General features: G+C 31.5%; 1 protein-coding gene across 1 annotated transcript; it reads right to left on the bottom strand.

Annotated features, from left to right (window-relative positions):
• Positions 1–963: 963 nt before the first annotated feature.
• Positions 964–21,174, bottom strand: LOC134680798 (E3 ubiquitin-protein ligase Bre1-like). Its single transcript, XM_063540032.1, has 19 exons — positions 21,083–21,174; positions 19,881–20,028; positions 19,222–19,389; positions 18,743–18,812; positions 17,235–17,618; positions 16,334–16,533; positions 15,251–15,472; positions 14,550–14,675; positions 13,606–13,779; positions 12,141–12,276; positions 11,055–11,176; positions 10,371–10,636; positions 9,391–9,475; positions 8,891–9,073; positions 8,249–8,377; positions 6,334–6,506; positions 5,618–5,795; positions 3,677–3,778; positions 964–3,068 (listed from the first exon to the last, which is right to left on the bottom strand). The coding sequence occupies exons 2-19, from the start codon at positions 19,989–19,991 to the stop codon at positions 2,892–2,894; spliced, it is 3,006 nt and encodes a 1,001-aa protein (XP_063396102.1). The 5' UTR covers positions 19,992–20,028; positions 21,083–21,174; the 3' UTR covers positions 964–2,891.
• Positions 21,175–21,180: the final 6 nt, after the last annotated feature.

Genomic DNA, 21,180 nt, shown 5'->3' with positions numbered 1-21,180 from the left:
TGAAGTAAATCCTCAACAAAAGCTTACACAAAATATTCTGAAATACAGTAAATGGATTTTGGGTTCAATTAACAGATGTTTGACCAGATAGTTATCAAAGGTACCAGGGTTATAATTTCCTGTTACACAAGACTAATTAGTGAGGCTCAGATCAAAATAGTTATAATGCCAAACAATTACAAAGTTGAAGAGCATTGAGGACCCAGAATTCCAAATACTGCTGATGTAATCTATTCCTGGGATAAGAAAATCCTTAGTTATTGTGAAATTTTGAAGTTTTGTCAACCAGAAAGATTTGGTTTAATATCTTTATACCCTGTCTAAGATAGTATTAAATCATTATGTTTAGGGTCTGTGTGTGTGTCATTTCTTTATTCTATCTGTTAGTATGTGCTGTAGCAGGTTAAAGGTTTTTGCATTTCAATACCTACAAAGTTGTAGTCACCATAGTATAGATGACCACAGATCTCAGCAAAGATGACCACATAAATGTTCCATAACTGCAATCCCGTCCTCTATTCCTTGATTCTGACATTGCTAAAATTCTAGTCTAATAAGCAAATTTTACTGACATGAGCAACATGACAGGTGCCACATGTGGAGCAGAAACTCCTTACCCTTCTTAAAACACCTGATTTGACCCAAAAATTTTAATGTGGTTGATCTATCATTAGTTTTCTAAGTAGTGCTTTGTGGACTCCTCTTTTCTTTGTTTTTCATTGTCTTTATATGCCTTTGTAAGATATACTAACTTTGACTTATAAGTATGAAATGTTCCCTGGGTGACTTCTCATTCTTTTTTGGAAACTTTTTCATTATGGCGTGTTCCTTTTAAATTTTAAGCCAAATTACAGTTTTGACCCCAATTAAACTATTGACAGAACATGAAAATATGATAGTGTGAATGGAGTTAAGAGTCCTATGGACACATAAATATGTATATATCAATACAAAAGGACAAGATTTATTCTAAAAGTTTATTTATGATTACATTGCTCAATGTTATTTCACAAACAATATTATGAATACAAACAGTACAATGCTTATTTGAGTTTAAACTGATGCTGTTTCACAAACAGTATGATTAATGTAAATGGTACAATGAATGATTCATACAAATGTTATCATCATATTTCAATTACTGTAAATTCAGAAATTATTGCGATGTTTTTATTGTTGTGAAAATGAGACAGAGTTATAATCGCAACAATTCAAACTTGCATTTTGGAATATTTGATATGATTTAAACAGGATATTTCCTAAAATTGCAAAAATCAAAATTGCATTTTAATCTTAAATGAAGAAATCACAATAATTTCTGAATTAACAGTATATCACTCATATTTACTCTCTAATCTCTTCAAGTTTTCATAAACCCCTATTAACAGTACTGGTTCTACACCTTTCTTTAATTCATCTAAACTCTTGCACTGTATAAAACTCTTAACAACAGACATAAAATAAACAAAAACACACTGGTTACCAGAATGAAAAAAAAATGTGTTTCTTGCATGCTTGAAAATTTATGCATTTGATCATTGAATTTGTGAAGATTTCTGATATGTTTCAGGAGTCGATTTCACAAAAAGACTTACGACTAAGAAAGGTTGTAAGTCATGAACAATTCAGTATTCTTAGTCGTAAGTTTTTTTGTGAAATAGACTCAAGAACATTGAAAGTAAATGGTGAAATGAATGTGTGATGGGTGTTCAATGAATTAATTTACATTGTACTTGTAATGAGAAATTTAACAAGTCACACAATAACACTAACTTAATGTACATATTACAATCAAAATAATGAGACAAGCACTTATCATGAGGAACAGAAATATGTTTCATGAATTTCTCTTAGGGAGTATGCAAGATGCACTATAGAAGACATTAGAAGATGAAAATCTCTCATATATTGACTTTGTTTTACAGAAAATACTTTCTTTAATATACAAAATATCAGGGTACAACAGATTCTCTTAAAAGCACAGTTGAAGCACATGTGCTTTATTCATTTATAAAGGCCAGTTCACTACTTATGTGCGCCCATAATATCACTTTTTTACAAATATTGATGATTTTCTAGTTTATTTGGCAGAAACAATTCTGTATGATGAAAAATCATTCGAACTATGTTATTATTGCTGAAATCTAGATTATATAGTTGAAGACTGCGCAGTTTAAAGTTCATATGATTAGTTTACTTTTCTTCAAATTTTAATACAAACTCATGTTGTGAATAACCTATTCCCACCTATATTTGTGCAATTTTTAATAATTCAAAACCTATAGAAATAATTTAACAAACAAGGCAAAAACATTCTAATCTATAAAAGTTTTAATCTTAATTCACATAAAAATCTTGAAAACAATTTGTGTAATCAAATAAAATATAGCTATACAGGGCTAATACTAATCTAATATACAATACATCTATCAACATAAAAAAATAAATATTTTGTTCTCCTCTGTTTCTGCTAAGGGCTGTTCCATAAAAGCAATCATGGTACCCAAATTAAAATCTCAACAATGGAAAGCTGTATATGTTGTGAAAACTTGTCTCTATATGGCCTTAATGCTTTCAGTGCCTTCCCTGGGTACATGTATATTTTTATGGAACAGCCTTAATGGATACACTTGTATCTAGCACTCAAAATTTCTTCTCTTGAATATGCAGCATACAAGTTCTTCAATCTAAAAGATAATATCATATCCTTAGTATAATGCAGAACATATCTTCTGCAGCTCAACAGAACAATGTGCACTTCTCAATTATGCAGCCATAAAATGTGGTGATCCATTGAGCCCAACTCATCTACAAAAGATTTCACTCGCCATTCTGTACATACTATAACAAATGTACCATCAAATGTTTTTGGTTTTAATTATTACAATTCATCAACTTATATAAAGTCTATGGTAATCGTTTGCACCAAAACCTGCATTACATTTTGGGCACTTTCTCTGTCTTGTTTCATATCTGGTCTTCAGACATTCCAAACAGAACACATGGAAACATTTTGTCAATACAGCGTCCTTCCTGTTTACTTTACATGATGGACATGTCAATTGTTCCTGGAATTAGAGGTCAATTGTAAAATATTAATGTATTGTTTGAAATGAGCTTTTTTCAAACTAGATGAATAACTTGTTTTGCTGAAACATTTTGAAAAGCATCAAGTTTTGTCATACAAGTGAGAGGTTTATATAGCTATAAACAAGGTTTAATCAACCATTTTCTAAATTTTTAAATGAAAAAGGGTCAGAAGTGTGACAGTTATTGTCCATTCATTTTGGTGTGTTTGAGCTTTTGGTTTTGCCATTGGTCGCGGACTTTCCGTTTTTAATTTTCAGTATTTCTGTGATTTTATTTATTTCTATAGTAATAGCAGCCACTTATTTATATGTATCATTTCGTTTAAAGGAACATTCATGTAATTAAGCTAAATTTACATCAAGCCATTTAAAAAAAAATATCATTAAGATAAAGTCATTTTTTTTTATGTTTTGGCAAATCTTATATACTTCAATTCAGAGTTTTATAGCCACTTCCATCATTAAAATTACAAAAATATTACTTCAATAAACTCAAAGAAAATGTCGATGAAATATAAAATATATTTTTGGGGTGTACAAATACTTCAGGTGTATCTTTACTTGATGTAGACCAGTCTATAAAATACCTTATACTCAGCAATCTCAGCCATTAAAACTTCATCTGCTGCCCCTGCCATCTCAATCTTCTTACTTCTCTCTAGTTTACGTTGTAGTTTGGCAATCTCCTCCTATTGGACACAAAACATTAATTGTATATTAATTACATATAAATTATCACTATCATTATTAAGTGAATTTTCATTTGGTAAGACTATATTTTCCTTTTTACATATTTTCAATGAAATACTAATAGCAAACAGGTCCTTGGCATTGTCGTTTAAATTGTTTAACAGTTGGTAATGAATAGGCCTTTTTTTTAAGCTTATTACAAACATTCAGTATTGCTTATTGTTAAAGGCCATACAACGACCTATAGTTGCTTAAGTCCCTGGCATTTGATGGATGGACAACTGGGCTATAATGAATACAAACAGATGTGGTGTACTAGTTTAGTTTAAACATATTTATTTATAGTGGATTGGGAAACAAGTTTTACAACTTATATTAATCCCTTTCCACTTTGCAGGAGCAAGTGCTGCCTTGTAGCAGCATTAGCCTACTCTTTTTCGAAATCTACAAGGGTGTCTTTAACGTACAAGAGATATGGCTCTCTCTTAACACGGGCCAGCCATATATCGTCCCAGTCCGACGGACTATCATCTTTTCCTCAAGACCATACTCGCGAATGGTGTCAAGGGAGAGCCAAAAATTGAGTTCCTGAAATTTTCATCCCAAACGGGAATCGAACCAGGAACCCTTGTGTTAGTAGTCCGATGTATGACTCAGTGAGTAACATTTAATCAATAAATCATTTGTGTGATTCTTAATTAGCGTCTTTTTTTTCTTTTTTTTCTTTTTAGACTGTTGGTTTTCCCATTTGAATGGTTTCACACAATTAATTTTGGGGCCCTATATAGCTTGTTGTTTCGGTGTGAGCCAAGGCTTCATGTTGAAGGCTGTACATTGACCTAAAATGGTTTACTTTTTTAAATTGTTATTTGGATGGAGAGTTGTCTCATTGGCACTCACACCACATTTTCGTTTATCTATGATAAGCCGACACTTGATTTCTTTTGAAAAAGCAGATCAGTACCAAGTATATAGCAACAAAATAGTGAAATTTATTTGATTTTTTTTTACTACTGGCTTATTATCCTTGTTATTAGAATGTTGATTTTCACTGCCAATAATTACACATTGTAGTAATGTATCCGATACAATAGTAGTTTGAAGCTTTAAGGAACTTTCATCATGGCATTCCATTTTTATTATTTTGGTTTCAAATGAGAATATATTAGACCTTCTAGCTTATCAAAAATTCAAAACACAGATTGCTTGTGGATGTCATACATGAAGTACATAAGGTTGGAAACATTAGTCTGTTTGATAACTTTCTTCAAATTATTCTATCAAAGCAAATATAGAAATAAAAAAAAACCATACAACTAAACCATTACAGTGCAAAACAGCACATACGAAAGTGATTTCTTCTTCTTTTCTAGTATAAGCCTCCTTTAGTTAGGAGCACCTCCATATGGAGTTTTACCATAACTTTAAAATTTTAATGAATAAAAACGTTTTTCCAACATATGTAATGCACATATAAATAAACAATAAAAGTGTCATGCATTTCATACTTACAAGGACCTTTTAATAGAAATTAGTTGACCATATATTCACTTATAACTCAGTTTTATTTATTATTAAAGTATGTTTCATTTGATTTTGCTTTCATGCACAAAAATACATTAAAAAGAGGTTTTATTAAATAGGATCTATATATCAAAATAAAATCTAAAAAGGCAGTATTTCTCAGTGGAATGTTTTATGGTCCCTATCATAAATGTAATAGTGTAATAAAAAGATTAAAATGGCTATTAATTATTTAAGTTAATTTTGATAGCTTTATTTTTTCATAGATTTAGCCTACAACAGTGATGTCATTCCTATCATACAATAATATCTACCTGTAGCCTGTTACGTTTAAATGACTGTTGTTCAAGGGCACCTGTTTTCTCTGCCACAGATACCTGGGCTTCTTTCAGCTGTGCTTGATATTTATCTAAATGTAACTTTAAATCAGCTGCTGTCTGTGAACTTTCTACTGCCTTCCTCTTGTGCATTTCCATTGATTGTTGGGTAAAGCTACAAGGAACAGATATATCTTATGATTTAATAGAAGTTGTCAGTGTATAATAAATTAGCGTGGTTTCATAGATCTCAGTGAAACAAAAGAATGAAAGTTTTAGAGCTCATCCAAATGAACTTGCAACAAAAATCTGTTTGGTAACCTTTCACAAAGAACTCCTCTCAGATTTAAAATGGTCACTTTGATGTACAAGCAAACTTAATTTTTGAAAGACTGTAATGTGACAATTTTTATGTGTACTGGTTCCCCGAATGTAAATTTTATTTATAAGGATAGTAAGAGTCAGAACCAGAAAAAAAAACCCCAAAAACCTTGTGAACAGATATTGCCTTTGAAATTGTGAAATGTAATCTCCAAAAAATTTATCATTCTACCCAGATTTTTGGTGGGGTTCGTGTTTCTAATTCTTATGTTTTTTATGTTATGTTTTTTTACTCTTGACAAATTTGGCCATGGCTTTATCAGTTTGTTTTACTGAGTTTGAATGTCCATTTGATATCTTTCGCCTCTATTTTCAGTATAAGGAAAACTTACCCTAACTCTTTTTCTGCTGTTGATAAAGCATTTTGTAAAACTTGCTCTTTCTCTTCTAGATTACGTACAACCAACATTTGAGCCTCCACTTGAGTCTGTAGGGTTGCTACCTGTTCTGCAAGAACTTCTTTTTCTTCCCTTAATAATTTTTGTATCTGATTAGACTTGATTCTCTGAAATATATAACAAACAAATTATTTTCTCCTCACTAAATTTCAAAACTACTCAAGCTTCTTAAAGCTGTGTTTGATCATCATCTACATGTAACTTTCCTGAATGTACTTGAACAAAATTTCCACAAAGCTTGGCAATCTTTCTTTAAAGAATATTCTGAAACTGCTATATAACAACCTCTTTTGTAAATTGTATTTTGTTCTGATTTTTTTTAATTCTAACATGGCATTTTCTGAAATGTACCAATAAATCTATTTATGTTAAAAGAACAAAAATGTAATGTAAAATTTATTTTTGAATAATTTAATTTTGAATGTAACGCATCTTCTGATTGGCTGAGGTTATTTTGTTATCAGCCCATAGACATAATTTAGTCATGTGATCATGACATCATCAACGTTTTTTCATGGTTTTCTACGGTTTAAAATCGAATTTAGAATTAAATTATAAGAAATGACAATAATACATTTTCTGTCTATTCGAAATAACATAAAAAATGTGGTGCACACTGTTAAATTACCCGCTATGAGCGATATTCAGTGTGCACCAAATTTTTAACGTTATTTCTTTATGCCCGTGTCACACTGTCCCGATTTTTATATACGATGGACACCCGAATGCGAAAATTGTAACTTTGTACGAAGTTGGTCCTGATCTCGTTAAAATACCAAAAAGTGACCGATTCAAAATGGTTATGGAGTAACTATTCGTGCGACAACAACTCAGACGATACATATTAATCAGAATAATGAAGAAAACGTTGGTTTTTTCTCTATATACGTGTATCTGCAGTGTTGGTGTACAAGAAGCGTTTATGATTTTCATTATGTTACTTGATATAAAAAATTGACAAAAATAATATTTAACTTGTATAAAGTAAATCCTGAGCCTGTAATAGCTGCTCTTCTTGTTCCAATTTAATTAATAGAAACAACGCTGTCGCCTTTCTTGTTCTCATAGAATCATATGATATGAGCTCCATGTTTTGTGAACGTCTTCCTTAACTGTCATATTAGACTGACCAGGGCATATCGCGCATGGCACTTTAAATGTATTTTAGGCCGATAATTAAGTTACATTTAGCTGGATTTATTGCCGTCGTAGTTCCATCTTGTTCCTTCTTGTCGCCTTCGTACTTTTATTCGATGGCAACACGACAGGATTACGAGGTCTTCAAGAAGTCATGTTGCCATCGTAAGACCTTCAGGTAGCTTCGTGATTCATTCGTGTAGACATCGTAATGCCGAAACTGCCCGATGGAAACGATGCAAACACGAATGCAATACGATGTTTAAAGATGCATTCCCGGTGACATTACGATGGTGAGGATGGTGATACGAACTCAATACGAACCCTCAACATCGGACGCACCTTCGGGGATTTTTTAACATGTTAAAAAATTTAGAAGCCTTCCCGAAGTTGTCCCCGAAGGCTCGAAAAAGTGGCCGATGGTTCAACGATGGTGAAAGATGGCACTACGAATAGCCCGATCTGGAAACGATCAGTCCCGATTTTGAAAATTTCCATAATCGTGTTGCAATCGGCGTAAAAATCGGGACAGTGTGACGCGGGCATTATAGACAGAAAAAATATTACAGTCATTCCTTAATTATCAGTAAATTAGCCAAATGTTATTTACATTATTAATTATGTACTTCTAGTTTATTCATAATCATCAAACTTTCTCAGTCTTGTCTGAATTCAAATTTTTGCATTTTCAGCATCACACTGATTGTCATACCTCAGACATAAGTTTAAAATTGGCATCATCTTTTTCTTTCAGCTGCTGCATCAGTCTCAAGTTCTGTTCCTGCATATCTTCAAAGGCCTGTCCTGTTACTTCCATCTCGTTCAATAAGGCTTCCTCTCTCTGTAGAAGTAATGGTTTCATCAATTATCGACATAGTAATAACCGACCAAAGTAAAGTTTTTAATGAATAATTTACTTGTCTTTAGAAAAATTGTACTCAATTCCATTTAGAAATACAATACAAATATGATTATGATGTTATTAATGCTGATAAATTAGAATATAAAACATATTTATCAACATTAACATACTAAGTTGAAAATACAAGGTACTATACTGAAATCATAACACATGATATCACTCATGACCTTGAAAGATTGAAACTATTTTTAAGAGGAATCACTCATGACCTTGAAAGATTGAAACTATTTCTAAGAGGAATAACTCATGACCTTGAAAGATTGAAACTATCTTTAAGAGGAATCACTCATGACCTTGAAAGATTAAAACTATTGTTAAGAGGAATCACTCATGACCTTGAAAGATTAAAACTATTTTTAAGAGGAATAGATAAGTTCTGTGAGTGTTACTTTGTCTTCACTTTATTGACATTTTACTGTAAATGTTTCCTACCTGTTTTTGTGTAGACAAATTCTTTGATAGCTCAGAAATAGTTTTCTCCATTTTTATAATTTTTGTTATAGCCTCATCTTCAGCCAGCTTTCTTCTGTCTCTCTTTTCATTTTCCTGCATTCTTTTTAACTCTTTTTTAAGATCCTCATTTTCATGGCGTAACTTTTTCTCAGCACCCATAAGCTAAAATCATATGGAGAATATACTCTCAGGCTCAATAACAATAAGATACTATCAAATCAGGAATTGTTCTGTGTATTCATTTTTTACAATTGTCAAACAACAGATGAATTAATTTTGATTTTATGATAAATCATATTTTATCAAGTCAAATTGCATCTATGATTTGTGACTACTTTTTAGAATTAACAATATGTAGCTATGTACCACTTTTTTTTTGTTTAATTTTGTTAAATTTGAAATTGACTATAAATGTTATCTATATATATAGGTAAATGTTCAAACATTGGTGTCATATGTGAAACTTATTATAAACTGACCTGTGTTTTATCTCTCTGTTCCTTAGGAGCACTTTTATACATGTCTAACAACAACTTCAGTTCTCTTTGGCTAGCTTGAGATATTCTGTGAAAAAGATAAATAATGATTTAATTAAGCGTACTTGAACTTCTCTTGAACTGAATTTCAATGTGCATATTGTTATGCGTTTACTTTTCTACATTGGCTAGAGGTATAGGGGGAGGGTTGAGATCTCATAAACATGTTTAACCCCACCGCATTTTTGCGCCTGTCCCAAGTCAGGAGCCTCTGGCCTTTGTTAGTCTACTATCATTTTAATTTTAGTTTCTTGTGTACTATTTGGAAATTAGTATGGCGTTCATTATCACTGAACTAGTATATATTTGTTTAGGGGCCAGCTGAAGGACGCCTCTGGGTGCGGGAATTTCTCACTACATTGAAGACCTGTTGGTGACCTTCTGCTGTAGTTTTTTTCTACCGTCGGGTTGTTGTCTCTTTGACACATTCCCTATTTCAATTCACAATTTTATTTAAAATTTTATGGTTGTATTTATTTTAAATACCCTTGTAATTCCATCTTTAAATTAATAATATTTGCAGTTTTTTTTGCTTTTAATTTCTTAATCCTCATATTAACTTAACATATAAAGGTAAAGGTTATACACGATTTTCATACATATCCACTCATTTCAGACTAACAAACTTGGATTCAACACTTGAACCAATTCAAATGATTTATAAAGACATTTGATTACTTCCCAATTTTAAACTGAACTTACAAGTAACCAGAATGTTTTACCTATTAAGACTAACACAGATATATTCAAAATTGACAATATACATATTGTTTTTTTTTAAGAGTTGGTGAGAATACAGTAATAAGCTTTGATAATGAAGAACCAACAGATCAATTATCATGCAAATATATTTTCCTATTTTTATATGTCAACCATCACTTCTTGAAAAGACAATGAAATACAAGAACTTCAAAAAATCTTACTTTAGTTGAGCTCTCAATTCTTTTATAACTTCTATATCCGTTTTGCCTTTCTCTCTGTATTCAAATTCATCTTTCTCATCCTCTTTATCTTGAGAGGAGGAGGAGGTCAGTTCAGGAGTATCTGTTTTAGTTGGAGTTCCTGGTGTTTTTGGTACAGATGGTGTTGCTGTGATTCCTTCTACTTCCTTACTACCAGGTGCATTCTGGGTATTTTTAGCACTGTTTTCTGCTGATTTTTGTTCAGCAGCTGCAACCTCTGCCTTCAACTGGATTAAGAGAAAAAATAGATATAAGAAGATGTGGTATGAGTGCCAATTTGACAAATCGCCATCCAAGTCACAATTTGTTAAAGAAAACAGTTATAGGTCAAAGTACAGCCTTCAAAACAAAGCCTTTGAATTGAAATTTCTTTTTTTAACCTTCTTTCCATATCCTTTGTTTTTCTATTGATATTCTTATTTGAAATTAACATTAGAATTTTTACTGGATTTTTTTGGGTCTAAAATATAAAAAAAAAAATATTTAATGCTGCATTTGTGAAAATGATGGGAGTGTAAGATCAAATCAATACTGTATGTGCTTGCAAATAAAACCGAGTCTACTCATCAATTTATTTTGAAAATCTGGTAAATGAATTGATTTAACTGCCACCAGAAGTTTTGACCAAAGTTGTTTAATATATACCTTGTTTAGTTCACTTAATGTTTCCTTATATCTTCTTCTATTTCTACTTGACTCTGCCTTTAACTGTTGGTTATGTTTCTGTAAACTTTGTATAAGATTTCTCATTTCCTGATTAATAGGTCCTACAAGCATAAATCCAACTTTAGGCTTAAGCTTGAATTAGTTCATTTTTTTGTGATGACTTACTGCAATGAGTCATTCCAGATGTCAATCACATCATATGAAGAACACAGATCAATATGGTTTTCTGTTAACTATTTTAAACTATATGGTACAGGCTTTGCTCATTGTTTGAAGGCCTTATTTGGACCTGTAGTTGTTACCCTTCTACATCGTTTTGTCTACGATGGAAAGTTGTCTCATAGACAATCATACCATATCTTTTTATCTTTATACAGATGCTAGGTAATATTAACAAATTGCAGACTATAACTTGCAAAGAAATATCTAACGAATACTATCATTTTTTTGCCAACAAATTTCGTTGTAACAAAACTATGTTTTAATTCTGTTGTTTTATAATTGTAATAACAGTCTCTCATCCCGCTAACATGTTTAACCCCGCTACATTATTTATGTATGTGCCTGTCCTAAGTCAGGAGCCTGTAAATTCAGTGGTTGTCGTTTGTTTATGTGTTACATATTTGTTTTTCGTTCATTTTTTTACATAAATAAGGCCGTTAGTTTTCTTGTTTGAATTGTTTTACATTGTCTTATCGAGTCCTTTTATAGCTCACTATGCGGTATGGGATTTGCTCATTGTTGAAGGTCGTACGGTGACCTATAGTTGTTAATGTCTGTGTCATTTTGGTCTTTTGTGGATAGTTGTCTCATTGGCAATCATACCACATCTTCTTAAGTTTTTTTAAGAATGGCACATGCGTTCTAAATTTAACATTGTGTACTTGATATTATATTGTGTTTATACTTGTGTGTATGTGGTGAGACTTTAATAAACTATTGAATCTGAATCTGGATCTGTAAATTGTTTAAATTGGAAACAATCTGTCCATTACAATGGAATTTCATCATAATTATGGAAGAACATTATCATGATGATTTTATTGGTTTTACATTCTATTTTACCTGTTTGTTCATTTTGTGCTAAGGTTTGCTCAAATTCTATCCTCAACATTTCATACTCTTTTCTAACTTGAGCTAAGGCATCCTCTAACTGTATACATTCGGCTCTCAATCTTTTCTGGGAATCTAATTCATCACTCTAAAATATAAAAATATCTTCTCAGTACATACAGTAATTTTGCCATCTTTCTTCTTTTTTTGGTCATTTATAAAACAGTTTTCAAAATGACTAGGGTATTTTTAAAATAAGGACATGGCAATGTATTCTTAACAAAATAGATCTCTCAGATGTAATGTACTGTATATCTTAAAACATGCTTTGCAACTCTTTTCTTATATCTTTGTGAAACTATTTTTTTAAACAATAGTTCTAGTGACTGTTTCAATGTCAAAGAGTAACTATTCTAATGTGATACGTATCTGGTGAAGCATAGCAACTGCTTTGTTTTACTCCTTTTTATTACACATATACCTAATGAAATGTTGAAAAACAAGAATGTGTCCCAAGAACACGGATGCCCCATCCGCACTATCATTTTCTATGTTCAGTGGACCGTGAAAATGGGATAAAATCTCTAATTTGGCATTGAAATTAAATTTACTAAGTTTCAAGTTGATTGGACATCAACTTCATCAAAAACTACCTTGACCAAAAACTTAAACCTGAACGGACGGACGGACAGACGAATGAACGTAGACAAACGGACTGAGGGACGCACAGACCAGAAAACATAATGCCCATAAATGGGGCATAAAAATATAAAAGTATGCTTTAAACATAGTTTTTGTATTCATGTATTTAAGCTCATGCAATAAATGCCTATATCTCATCACATTAGAGTTTCTGAAGCCCTTAAAATATTCTTAACCTGTCTTAAGGAGGCTCGCGGGTATAAGATTTTCAGAAAAAAAATAAACATTAATTTTTCAATACAAATTTTATTTATAACCTTTAATAGTTGTAACTTTATCATTTGGTACAAAAATTGTTCCAAAAAATAAATGTGTGTTGACCCCAGGTGACTTTTAAAATGTAGATATCATGCAAAAAGCTCCAAATTATCTCCCTTTGGTGCAAAAATGCCATTTTTTGGCATTAAAATTGAAATATCTTTTTTAACTTATCGGTGACCTATATTTTTTATTGTTGTTTTTAAATAAGCTGTACATAAACTAAATAATTGTAAAATTTGACCGATTTCTGTAATTTAGTTCTTTTTTTATTTTGATATTACTTTTTTTTCTCCTATTAGTTCAACAGAAAAAAAGGACATCAACAAAAATTTATGCTTCTTTCGTAGGCAGATTGTGAGCGTAAATGAACGGTGACCCCATTTTTTTATTTCATTTTTCTATTAAGTATAAGATAAAGTTCATTTATAGAAAAATAAAGAGAAATCCTATATTAAATAAAAAAAATCATTTAGACCCTCGAGCCCCCTTAAGTAATAGGAATTTTCTACAATACCTCAAGCTGTTCTAAATGACGTAGATGTGTATTTTTACTGGTCATCAATAGATTCCTAGTTTCACTCAACGATGTCCTGATCTGTAAAGCATCGTTATACAACACAGAGAACTGAGACTGTAAACATTTATACTCTGTAGTATCAACAATTACTTCCTCTGGTAGATGCATAAGCTGAAAAAGTAAGAAAATATCATCAAATATACTGTAAACCAACTTATTTACGCAGATACTTTATTTCGCGTTTTACCCTGTCTTGACTACTTCTTGGCTATTTAATTTCGCGATTTTCTGATTTACTTGATGAATTTTAGTAAGGAAAGATCCAAGGATTACATATTTGCGACGATTTATATTCCCGTTATTTTCCTACTCACGAAAATAAGTTGGTTTACAGTATTTAAAATACAAAAGCATGAAATCTATATTCAAATTCTTTAAAATATCAAGGGGAGATAATTTATTTGAATGACAATTAATAAAGATATAAAAATCTGGAAACAGAATAATAAAGAACTGATAAGTCTTGACACAACAGACAAAGGCATTGTTGAAATACAGACATAACATAGTTAAGAGCTGTTAAAAATTTACACAACATTCAGGTTTATATTTGCTACAAGTTTTTTTCATGTCAATCCTTCTTTACAATCATCCTTTCTATAAATACATCCAGAAAATTAGTTAAATTTTGAACATAAGTCCTTCTTATTTTTTTTTAACCTGGGTTTAAAAGAGTACAGGGCTTGTTTACTGATATATCTTACAAGTCTTTTACAAAATCGACTTACTTTGCAGATTATTTTTTTGTTGCATAATATCAATAACATGATTTTTAATTATTTTCAAATCTGTAAGTAATATTTAAAATCAAAATTGACAGCAAATGTGAAAGAAATCATGCTCAGAACATGCATAATTTAGTCAGTGTAAATAATGCTTACATCCATTTTGAGTTTTTCCATTTCTTTTAAAGCTTCCTGATGCTCACTGGTCAATTTCTCAAGTTCTGACAGACGATTGGTTGATATCTCTTTGAATTCTTCTAATTCATTGTACATTTCATCAAACTGAAAAAAATATGGACAATTGAAATATGGATGCAGTTAAGAGAATTTTACAAATAAATATTTTGGGAAAAACATGCATCAATAAATCATACAAATCTTTACCCACATCTCAACAGTTTTACACTCAGTTGAACAACCAACTACAAATTTCACTGAAGAAAAGTAAAACAAATGAACGCTGTGCTTGTATGCAAAACTTGTAACAAATAAAAGTGGTTTTTAATTGTGTATTACTTATGTGTTATTGGTGCTTCATGTGGAGCAGGAACTGTTTACCTGTCTTGGAGAAGATGAGACTTACACCCTGTTTTAATCAGTTTGCTGTTGTTTTAGTCTTTGGTTTTCTGTGAATTGTTCTAGCCTTTCCATCATTTTTTATCTTTTGTTTGGTCATGGTGTTACCTGTTTTGATTGAGCTTGAGGTTGCTGATTGGTCTTTTGGTAGTAAAGGTAAAACACAATATGACCTCTTGGCGTTATCTTAATGTCATTTCTTGATGGATTGCTGTCTCATTGATTTACCTAACATCCAAATACTCTATATAAGATCTACTCGATCTTGAAAGAATTTTTACCTTTTTCTTGGAAACTCCAGTAATTTTCCTTCCACTTTCCTCTTGTATGACCCCAGTATCATCATAACTTTGAATCTTAAGTAAAGCATCAGCTAGATGTCTGTCTAACCGTAAAGCTCTCTCATCAGCCTTCTCAAAGTTATATTCTAAATCATCCATCTTGTTATTCAATTCAGCAATTTCTGTTTCTGCTGCTGTCAACTTGTCTTGAGATTCTGTTACCTAAGGGAACAATGTAAATAAATATTATTTCTGTTTCCAAGACAATTTCAACATGACCAAATTCTTTTTCATAAGCACTATCAATAAAGTTAAAAGAATTACTTTACTGATGCCAAGATTTTTTATATGTACAAACGCAACTACATTGCTGTGTATGTAGATAAAAAAAATTATCAACATTTAAGGGGAACTAACCCATTCAAACCACAAATTGTCATTAGTATCTGTTGATGAATCATGGTCCTGTCTATCCCATTTTGATTTCTCTATATTTCTCTATTGTAAGGCTGTCTGGCTCTTTTAATGACAAAATAATTTTTAAAATATTTTGAAGAAAACATCATTATATATCCTTAAAAATCACAAAGAGGTTAACATATTTAACATATTCAACCATGTATAAATAAACCCCTAATTAATCCACATTAACAAATCCGTCTGTTTTTTTTAAAGTTTGAAAAGCTTGACATTTTCCTTTTATAGTTCACTATACAGTATGTTTTTTTTCCCTCGTTTTTGAAGGTTGAACAGTGACCAACAGTTGCTACACTTCTGGTACTGAAATATCTTACATGTTATCATACCACATTTTTTTATTTTTATATCAAAATCCAATCCTATACCTATCATACAGTTAGAATATCTACTGTGGATTCATTTATTTTTGTGGGTACTAATTTTCGTGGTTTGAAGAAAATTTACATATTCGTGGATAATTAATTTCGTGGTTCTGGTAAAGTCTACGCTCATTCCTTTCGAAAATAAGTTTTTCGTTCAACATTTGAATTCGTGGTTCTCCTGTAACCACGAAATCCATGAAAATTCATCTCCAACGAATATCAATGAATCCATAGTATTTACCTGTAATGAATGTTCATGGTGTTTCTTGTGTAAGTCTGTTACTATTCTATGCAGACGCTTGTTCTCTTTTTGTAACTCAGTCATTTCATCACTGACTGTATCCCTAAGTGATAACATGTCTTCTGCTTCATTCATTTCATCTTTGGGTTCAGTTGGTTCATCTGATTTTTCCTTTTTCACCTGTTGACCTTGAGAATCACCTTAAAAGAAATCAGCATTCCAGTTTAAATCTAAAACATTTAGTCCGACAATAAAAGATAATCAATCCTGAAGATAAGGACTGTTTATGTTAGAAGTTTTACCTATGATTAAAGTATGAGGTAAATGAATAATATTATGTCTATGAAAGTAAAATTTAAAATTGAGAATGGAAATGGGGAATGTGCCAAAGAGACAACAACCCAACCATAGAAAAAAAATGTATGAAAGGTCTACAACAATAAGTATCTTTTCTGTAATATAAGCACAGACTTTTTGTGTAAAATGAGCCATGAAAAAAGTAAGAAAATTAATAACAAAGTAAAAAGTTTAGAAAAGACTGATACCATATAGAAAAGAAGATAGTTTAAGAATTATACTTCTTCCTTTCAGCATATGGCTTTTGCATAATGTACTTAACAAAATATGTATGTAAATTACAAAAAAAATTATTCTTACAGGTAGGTAATGAAATCTTTTGAAATATTGTAAACGGGTCTTCAATGAATAAGTTTTTTCACAAAGAGGTTGAAATATTTTAGTGAATAATGAGAGGCCACTGACCATCAAATTGTTAATTTATACAAACTGGAGATATTTTCATGCATTTTGCATGATTACTTTAAAAGCTGATGTAATCCTAGTCCAAAACATTTCTTATTTACAGTATTAACAATTGTTTGCCACACTTCTATATAATTACCTGCTCCCTCCATATCAGGTTTAACATCACCATCTCCTTTCTCCATTTTCTTTTCTTCTATCTGTTGATCATCACCCTCTGTCTTCACGTCTTCCTTTTTAATGTCAATATCTTTCTTCTCTTTCTTAATATCTGATTCTTTTTTAATGTCAGTTTCTTTCTTCAATGGCCCAAGCTCTAGAGCCTCTTTAGCATCTTTCTCTACTTTTTCTTGTATAGATTTATGGAGTTTTTCATTTCTCTGTAGCAGCCTGTCAAAAGCTTGCAGTAATTTACCAATAGCCCGTTTGGAGAATTCCACCCTCTGTCCAAGTTTTTGCTCCAACTCTTGTTTGTCCCATGTTGACAGCAGAGTAAGGAACGCTTTTGTTTCATCACTTTCATCTGAAATCAATTATTTTTCAGTTTTGTAACATATAAGGACATGAGAACAAAACACAATCCTCCTACGATATACTTGTTTACTTATTTTTTATTTAATAGGTTGACTTGTTTTTGTTCTCTGTAATTTGACTATCTTTCAAGTAAATTTTCTCTAAAGATTTTTTTGTTTAAAAAATTTGTTGATTTAATGTGCATAATAAACAATAAAAATTTCAAAGTAATTGTTAGAATTTATGACTGTATTTTTGGATCAGCCAGCTAAAAATGTCCAATTAGTTCATGTTTTAGGAAATTATGTAAAAGAATTAAAATAACATGTTCTAAATGATGCATACTAGCTCAATAGAATTGTTTGGCGAAAATAAACCATTGCCAAGATTCCGGTCCCTAATCTACAGGAAGTTTTAATGGAAAAAATAAAAACAACATCTAATAATACTGCAGCTACAAGAAATCATGGGAAAGACAGAAGTTATCCATGTTATCAGGTATATCCCAAGGGTTCTCACTAAGGATTTTTGAAGGAGAGTCCAGGGACTCATCATTTTTAGCCATGATGAGTCCAACAACAGGAAGAAAAAAAATATGTTGCAATATAATGTAATATTTTAGTCTCCATTTCCTAATAGAGCAATGAAATGACATCAAATTCAGATCACTTTTAAACTTTTGCTATAAGATGATGATATTTATGTTTTACTGTGTTCAGTTTATACAAAATATTTCAATCTTGATGCATCTGTGGTCTCACCAGTTTTGAAAATGGTGAGTCCAGTCAGATTTTGATGAGTCCAGGACTCCAAGACTGGCCTTACATGCCTTAGTGAGAACCCTGTATCCCTTAATACTAATAGTGCACAATTGTTATTCTTTGAAGGATTGTGATATTTAATTTTGTGAAATTCTTTTACCCTTTTCTATTGACTATTCATGCTATTGAAACAAAGTATTCATATTTTATTTTTGCATTTTTATTTGCAGTTACAGTGAAATATAACCATTGATAACAGGAAATATTTTAATTGAAAGATCAATGTATAATCATGATATCTAAACTTTTTGTTTTTGTATGTTTGCAGTTTTATTGACTTTTTTTTAATTTCAATTGAAAGATGTAATCATACTTTTTGTTTCATCTTCATCTGCAGTTTCTGCATCAAACCGTTGTAATAAAACTCTCACATCTTCATCTAACTGTAAGTAAAACAAAACATTTAGTACAAGTTAATTCAAGGCACATAATAAAAATTTAACCATAAACAGAATCGATTAGAATAATATAGTTAGGTAAGTCAGAACTAAACATGTATATTTCGGCTAAATAATTGGGATGATGCCAATACTTGCATATAATGTTATAAAGGAACATAACTCAAGAACCATTGCAGTGAGTTCATCAAAATTCAGACTTGATCTGTGTTTTGTGGTAAATAAGAATTGTATACATAAGTTTCATGACATTTGGTTGTAAAAATCTAAAGCTAAACAAAGAAAACCAACTTTGGGATGTACATGTACAGATGGACAAGGGTAAAACTTAATGCCCCTTCACTTGGGCTGGGGCTTCAAAAAACATCAGCATCTTTTAAGTTCCATAACTTACTTGATTCCAGTAACGATTTACTATCATCAACACAGCATCATCAGTTCTTTGTCTGAACTCCAACTGTTCAATTCTTTTTCTTAATTCTTCTTCAGCTCTCTTTCTCTGTTCGATTCTCTCAGCTAACTTCTTGTTTTGAAATGCTAGCACTTTTTTATCTAGTTCTTCCTGTAAATAGATTATAAAAAATATATATATGTAATTAAGATGATTAATAGTTTGTACATAAACAGTCTAGATCTGATTAAACCAGCCCCAACTATCCACTTGCGTTTGTAGGAAATTAAACATAAAAGTTTTTTCCAATATTAACACTTTATATTAACTTCTAATGTCAGTGGAAATCCATTCACAAGCACACCTCTGGGTGCAGGATTTTCTTGCTGTGTTGAAGACCAATTGATAGTCTTCCGCTGTTTTATGAGCTTTGGTCGGGTTGTTGTCTCTTTACATCTCTATATATGTATATGAAGTTTGTTTGAAATTCATGATTGGTAAATAACATGAATAATGAATAACATGCTTACTTAATCCAGCAAATATATTTCATGTCAATCAGGAAAGTGCATGACATTTGTGCTAAATGTTTATCTGCACACTTAATCTATTAAAAAAATAAGTGAAGTATTTCATTTGACCAGGTAAAATATGATAAATACCAGATTTCCAACAGTTCCAAGATTGACTGGTTGTAAGGTAGCATGTTTTTTCTTCACTGGTGGTTCTCCAGAGCTATTGCCCTGGTCCTCGGCTGGCCTCTTTGTAGCCATTCAACAGGTTTGTATTACAGTTCACATTACATCAATTCTGTAAAACAAAAGTATGATCAATGTTCAATCTTAATTTTCTATGAATTTATATTGTATTGATGTCAGGGGGTATGAGTCTCAGAAGCTTGCATTATGCCTGTTTCTTAGCCTCATACAAAAATAGCTGATATATAAAGACTCTTCACAGTTATTGTCTATATATCCAGCCAAAGTTTTGTAAACAGCATAGGGGTTTGTTACTGAACATTGTAGACCTTGAGATATAAAGGTAGACTAACTAGTTGAGTTAGAGAAGATCTTCTTTGGCCCAAGATTGAGGGTTCAACTCATGCTGGTACCCATCCATGGATTTTCACAACAATGGCGCTGCAAGCATCTGCTACTGGTACACACATTGTATATAGAATATAATGCATGGCTGTTAGATTTGGTCATGAGGTTTGACCAGCCAGTCATAAGATACCATGACAATTCTAGGTGACATATAAGGAACTGACCAGAGGGTTTCTGAGTAGAAGTCTCAGGGTTGTACAGTAGTGTGCCTGTGAGTTGCTCGGATGGATGGTACGCAGCCCGAAAAAGTAAAGAGGGAAGAGTGTTGTAGACCTTGAGATATAAAGGTAGTCCAACTAGTTTAAGTAGAGAAGATCTTCTTTGGCTCAAGTGGTTAGAGTGTTGCCTTTAGATCCCGAGATTGAGGGTTTCGATTCCCGCTGGTACCATCCATGGAATTTCACAACAACGTATTTTGGCGAGTTTACTATATTTTGCCTTTAGAATTAAAAGAAAATAGGAGTTCCTGATGGACAGTAAACACGGCAAATAGTTACAAATCCTATGGGAACAGTTAGTGCTAATAGTTGAGGTTTATTAAAAGGCAGCAATTAACTGTAATGTGAATTCACACTGAAATTGAAAAGAAGAAAGAAGAAGACTGTTGGTATACATGGAAATAATCATAGAGCAATATCATAAAAAGTAAGCTTCAGATAGAATAAATGCTAACAAACATTTAACACTAAAAAAGTGTTTTTAACATTGAAATAACTATGTTTGTTAATATTATTAAATAATTTCTTCAAATCTGCAACCTTAGGCTTCCATCTTGAAAAGTCCCGGATGATTATCGAAAGTTTCTAGACTTTACGCCGAAACGCATGAGAAATTTCAAAATGTTTCGAACGGCGTA

This window comes from Mytilus trossulus, chromosome 8 (assembly GCF_036588685.1).
Source record: "Mytilus trossulus isolate FHL-02 chromosome 8, PNRI_Mtr1.1.1.hap1, whole genome shotgun sequence".
Taxonomy (NCBI): domain Eukaryota; kingdom Metazoa; phylum Mollusca; class Bivalvia; order Mytilida; family Mytilidae; genus Mytilus; species Mytilus trossulus.
The sequence above is the reverse complement of the archived record's forward strand: the minus strand, read 5'-3'. Positions and strand labels throughout refer to the sequence as shown.